The 6,000-nt window shown below is 40.1% G+C and overlaps 1 protein-coding gene across 3 annotated transcripts in view; it reads right to left on the bottom strand.

Annotated features, from left to right (window-relative positions):
- Positions 1 to 2,083: 2,083 nt before the first annotated feature.
- Positions 2,084 to 6,000, bottom strand: part of LOC121868713 — a 17,940-nt gene continuing 14,023 nt past the window's right edge. For all 3 annotated transcript variants that reach the window (XM_042369557.1, XM_042369556.1, XM_042369558.1), the window contains exons 2-4: positions 5,425 to 5,526; positions 4,567 to 4,732; positions 2,084 to 4,119 (exon numbers count right to left, since the gene is read on the bottom strand). In XM_042369557.1, the coding sequence (XP_042225491.1) occupies positions 4,041 to 4,119; positions 4,567 to 4,732; positions 5,425 to 5,521 (342 nt within the window). In that variant the 5' untranslated portion in view covers positions 5,522 to 5,526 and the 3' untranslated portion in view covers positions 2,084 to 4,040. The remainder of the gene's footprint in view (positions 4,120 to 4,566; positions 4,733 to 5,424; positions 5,527 to 6,000) is intronic.

The following is a 6,000-nucleotide window of genomic DNA, read 5'->3' as shown; positions in this document are numbered from 1 at the left end:
TGAACCCAAGTACTTTATTAGCCTTGTTACGAGCAAAAACACATTGTTTACTTGGCTTAAGATTCCTACTTATCATTACTCCTAAATCTCTCTCGCAGTTGGATTCCACAATGGCATCGTTGTTCATCTGGTAACTGGTTTCCCTGTTTACATCTCCTATACTGAGTACTTTACATTTGTCCACATTGAATTTCATCTGCCATTTTTCAGACCAGTATGGAACAATTTGTAATCCGCAATTTGGTATTCGACCGGTAACTCACGTGAGTCTAGGTTGATCCATGTTTCAGTGAATGCTATTATATCGATTTTTTCGGTACATACCAAGGCCCTAATATCATCCATTTTGTTTCTCATGCTTCTACTGTTCGCGTAGTAGACATTTAAGTTAATCGTGTTCTGAGTCCTCCCTTTACCGCGTTTAGGTTTAAATTCCCTGTCTAATTTAGTTTTGTCATCGTTAGCTACATTACCACCAACAATGATTATTTTACCATCACGTGATCCTGAGTCAGACTACTGTACATAAATAGCTCTATACTAAAAAAATAAACAAAAATGAAAAATATTAAAAAACAACGATTTACAAGATACAAAAATGTGATAACTCTTAATAAGTATTTCCTAACATTATGTAACATGGCGTAACTCAGATTATACTAAATGTTATACAATAATAATCTTAAGATCAATGTATAGTATTTATTAAGTAGAGCACCTCGGGTTCTTAACCGGCTCAATATTGTTGTTGTTGTTCACTTTGTATTTTTCTGGCTAAATAAACGGTTACAATTTAAATTTCTATAACTTCCAGTATATATCGTCTGAATACGTCTTAAAATGTAGTATAGCTTAGTTCTCTATATAGTCGATATATGTATATATAAAGAAAACTACGAATATTTTCTTAAAACATCAGTTCGATATGTGTACGTACTTATATTTTTTTCCCCAAGAAACGCGATTCTTTAGTGTCTGAACGAAATAAACTGATAATTTAATACTAAATGAACTTTTATTTCCCTAAACTAACTAGTGTCAACCATATACTGTGATGACTGAAGCTGTGTGTAATGTTTGTCTAGTCGTTATAGTTTATACCACCTGGGAAACCATTCACCCACCGCCAATTTATTTTCACTGCAGAACGAGACGAGTGACGGTGATCCCTCCCTCCCTCCCTCCCTCCCTCAGAATCACCAACTATTTAGGTTTTTCTTACCTTCAGCAGAGTCCATCTTAGTGTTGTTGTCCTTACCGTCCGTCACTTTCGTCCTCCAGAAGACAAGATGAGTTTGTGCACCTAACTATAGTTCAATTTTCTTAATCACCAGTTCCGTCACACCGTTCTTGACCATTTTTCACTGTTCAGGAGGAGTTATGTCTACCCTAGACTGTCCCAGCCATGTCCCCAGAGATACACACACAGCTGCTCCACGTTAAGGACACAATAACCTACTTGTACGCTAAGTCTGTTAACCCGGGAGGTCACTGGGGCCGCGTAACCCTCGCCCGGACCAAGCTGAGAACTGTGAACCGTCTATGACTATTAGGCTTATTAGCCGCTGCATCTTAGCGAGAAATACAAATATAAAGGAGAATAAATATTACCTTCTGTTAACTAATGCACTGAAGAAGACTAAATAAGTAGAATGATGCCTTGAGTTATTACCAGTGTGATCGTAGGTTACCAAGGCGTCTATTTCACGGTGTTATATAAGAACTTGTACTTTATCACTACGCTTCAACAGTTCAACGTGTATTCTCTCGACCAGTAAATAACACCAATCCCTAATAATTGATATTTAACATAAAATTCTTCTTGTAGTGTGTTAACTTTGTGTTTTGATTATGAAGCAGTGGATCATAAACAATGTGTAACTCATGAGACATAAAGGCAAGCATGAACTTAGCATGCTTCCCTGTTGGGCACTGTAAACGCTTCTGCGCTTCACCTTACACAAGGATGTAGGGGAGTGCCCAATAAATTATAATAAATAAATAATGTGTCAGTAAGCAAGTAATCTCTCTATCAAAGTCACTTTCACTCGCTCCATGGAAATCAATCATCCAAAAAACAATATAAATTCCAATATTTTATTCCGAGATTACACAAATCGTTTACCAAGTGAGAAAAAGATCTAGTATAATAATTAAACTTCAACAAATGCTAAAACTTTGTACCAATACAGGATATATAGGTTCAGATTCTACAGCGTCCGTACTTACCGTTATTATTCGGACTTACTTTTTAAGTTTTTGTATAGTTTCTCTCGTAGTAAGAAGAAACAAGAAAGGGAAGAAGGAAGATTATGGAGAAAGATGATTTCAGAAGACTAATGAGAAAGAGGAGACTGTGGAGAGCAAGAGATGTATGGACAGATGAAAGAATACACCTATATTCGTATACACGGCAACAACAGCCACAAGGTGAAGGGGTCACCACTAAATAATTGTCCATCGGCCCCTTCACAAGCAAATACCTCAGCAAGAAAATTACACAATAAACTTTATTTCGTTGTATGTGCGACATAACTGATACATTGTAAAGCGTTAACAACAAGCCGAGTTAAGATGAACGAGAGGACCAAGTTACTGCAGGACCTAAGACAAGAAGTTTTAACCTTTTTTTGTGTGTGACTTCTTTAACAGTGATTACGTCAGAGGTTCGGTGTTGTGCTTACCTCATCTGTATGTCAAACACCATTAGTTTTTGCTTCATGATGGCATTATAAAAAACTAACAAACATAAGTTGTGAAAAGTTCACTGTAGTGGTTCTCCGAGATCGTTCGAATACTCCAGCCCAGCCCAGCCCAGCCCTCCCCTCCCTCCTACACGGTCCTCAGCGTTACAGTATGCCTGTCTAACAAGTACCAATAAATAAGCCGTCTCTCCTGCAAGGTGGATAATACATAGTCTCCTTGTCATTCCGTTATCAATATTTTTGTTTTTTCTATATTCTCTGCATCAGGTATGTAGTAGAGGTGGTGCCACGGGAAGAGACCAAAAATAAACCGTCTGGGTCGTAGCGTAGCACATTTAAGAGAACTCGGGTGAATCGTTTCATTGAATTCTGCTATACTGAAATTAATCCGACAGCAGAACTGAACCTACTAAGCGTGATGTAAAAAGGGTTAAGTTCAGGGTTACTCAGTTGACTTTTCTTTACGTTGTGCTACGTCTTAAGTGACTTCTGGTGTCAAGAGTTTGTTTGTGGTCCCTTCCGTGCCCGGGGCTGACCACACTGCTGGCAGGGTGGGCAGCTCGACCGCCACACCCCTGTTCTCAACAATAACTCTGTGTGTTGTGTTGTGTTGTGTGTGTGTGAGCGTGTCTCCGCTCCTTTAAGACTTATCATCACCAACCACAAATTCTATTACACTCAAAAACCGCAGTGGAATCCCTTTAGTGAGTGTATTTAATATCTGTCGTCAAATATTATTACCACGTATGATAACCGGCATCAATCTACCTATACAGAAACTACATGTAAAACTATATTGTTTATAAGTTAAGATTAAACATCGATACAATTCTATAAGATATGCAATCGAGTGAATTCTTACTTTGGTTAATATCGTAAGAATATTCCATGGCAGTGACCCGAGCGTGTAATAGTATTTGGTGTTGCTTTGTCTTCCAGTCTTTCTGAGCATCATAGTCCAGAGCTGAGGTTGGGATCAGGGTAAGAGCGGCGGTCGTGTGTACATGGCCTGCCTTGCTACACACCCACAACCTTCACCTGATATAATATGGATAGGATAATGTCGGCCCAGATGTTTGTTCAGGTACACATAGGTCGACAGAGTTAATATTGACGCTAAAGAAAAATGAATGCAAAGTCTGGTAAAGAAAGAGACGATGCTTTAATCTCTAACTCTGAAATAGTGTGAATACAACTGACTAAAATGTCATCATAGTTCTTAGGGATGTTGAGGACGATGCTGTTGAGGTGGAGTCAGGTGTAGAGGTTGCGGGCAGCAGACACGAGGTGGGGGGTGGGGGGCAGGTCTGCAGGGTGCTGGAGGGCGCTGCTCCTTTAGTACTGATGCAGGTTGTCCATAAAGTTGGCGGCCACTGCCTGTCCCAGTTCTCCCAGACGCTGACTTATCACCTTCCTGAGGCAACAAAATGTTTCGTTATTATTTGTTTTCAACATTTTGTATTTCACGGTACATGAAGTTACATTATGACGTTAGTATTTACAGTATGTTTAGTTTTTTGTAGAGATTTGTGTGGCAGGTAAGCGTCACCCTCTATTTTGTCGACATAAACAGCGTGTGGAGGTTAACATGATGCTCTGTCCATAGTAGGTCGTCTACAATTACACCAAACATTAGGTGTCCGGTGAAAGAGTTCGGGATAAAATTCCAAAGTAGTAAATATATTTTTTTTTAATATTCCTTCTAAGGAATTTCAAGAAGTATCAACAACAACGTGGGTTTAATCACACACCTGGTAACTGCTTTTATAGAAGTGTTCACCCGGGGAATTTACCTTAATTACCTGGTGTACGTGACGAGGTATGTGTTCCCCTGGTGTAGGTGACGGGGAACAGGACCCACCTGGTATTGAGAGGTGACTCCTGTACGTGCTGCTGGGCATCCTGGAACTCGGGGGCCGCCACACCGCCACACTGAAGAGACTTAAAGTTATGGACGGAGTTCTCGTTGTACTGGCCCCAGATACTGTTCATCAACTTGCTGCTGTAACGCATTGGCTGCTCACCCCCTGTGTGTGTGTGAGAAAACGGGAAACATTATCATCACCGTGTTTGGTAGAGTCAGAAGTCGATTTAGAGGTGACATGAGCTCTATACACGAGGCTGGATGTATTCAATGGGTGTCCTTAACATTGACCATTTAATCTTGTCTTCAACTTTGACTACACAATCAGCATTAACCAGAAGAACGATAACTCTGACGTCAAGGCAGTTTAGTTATGAGTCAAGTCGAGTTATTCAATGTCAAGAAATCTTTATAAAAAACTAGTAATGACACGTCAAAAAAAATACATTCATTTTCATAACTGTATTCATCTGTAAAACAAAACCTGATTTATATAAAGATTTTAAACGTGACAAAGATGTTTACTCAATACCTAATGATTTCGGTTTACAGTTTTGTGTTGTTCGGTCTTTTCAGTCATTTGCATCACATTAAACTCTCTCTTCCCTCCTCATTTATTCTATCCTCCTTTTCATCCTTCCTCACCAATACTCATTTCCCTCCCTCTTCTCCCACCCTTCCTCACCAACACTACCCTCCTTCCTTCCCTCCCTCCCTCTTCTCCCACCCTTCCTCACCAACACTACCCTCCTTCCTTCCCTCCCTCCCTCTTCTCCCACCCTTCCTCACCAACACTACCTTCCTTCCTTCCCTCCCTCCCTCACCAATGGCATCCTCCCGTTTCTACTCACTCACCTGTCCTGTCGAAGTAAGAGTCGCGCGTGTTGTTGGTGAAGTGCTTCTGTTGACGCTGCGCCTTAGTCATCTGCAGTGTTTGTGGGATGGACGCCATGTTGTCTGTAAGGCGAAAACATTGATAACATTCAGATCCTGTAACCTCACCTCACTCCCCCCCCCTCCTCCCTCATTACACTGGGGGGAGATAGATAGATAAAGAGACAGACAGACAGATAAAGATAGATAGTTAAAGATATAGATAATGATAAATAGATAGACAGTGACAACGACAAACGGAATTAATGGAAAATAGAAAGACAGAGACGGATAAAGAGAAAGAATAAGAATAATCAAGGAATATATATACACATACAGTACAAGAAGGTTAAACAAATGAAGGAACAATACACAAGACTCGTCAGTGAACGTGTTTGGCTCGCTAAGTCCTTTGTGTTCAAGTCGGTGCAGTTAATATGTATACTAGGCTAGCTTTTTAATGTCTCAAGTGCATATGTTATCAAATCCACCAAGGCACGGCATCCATAGAGCAGTACACCACTACATACCTACAAAACATCTCTATTTTATATTTAG

This window comes from Homarus americanus, unplaced genomic scaffold (genome assembly GCF_018991925.1).
Source record: "Homarus americanus isolate GMGI-L3 unplaced genomic scaffold, GMGI_Hamer_2.0 scaffold30535, whole genome shotgun sequence".
Lineage (NCBI taxonomy): Eukaryota > Metazoa > Arthropoda > Malacostraca > Decapoda > Nephropidae > Homarus > Homarus americanus.
This window is presented reverse-complemented; position numbering and strand designations above follow the sequence as displayed.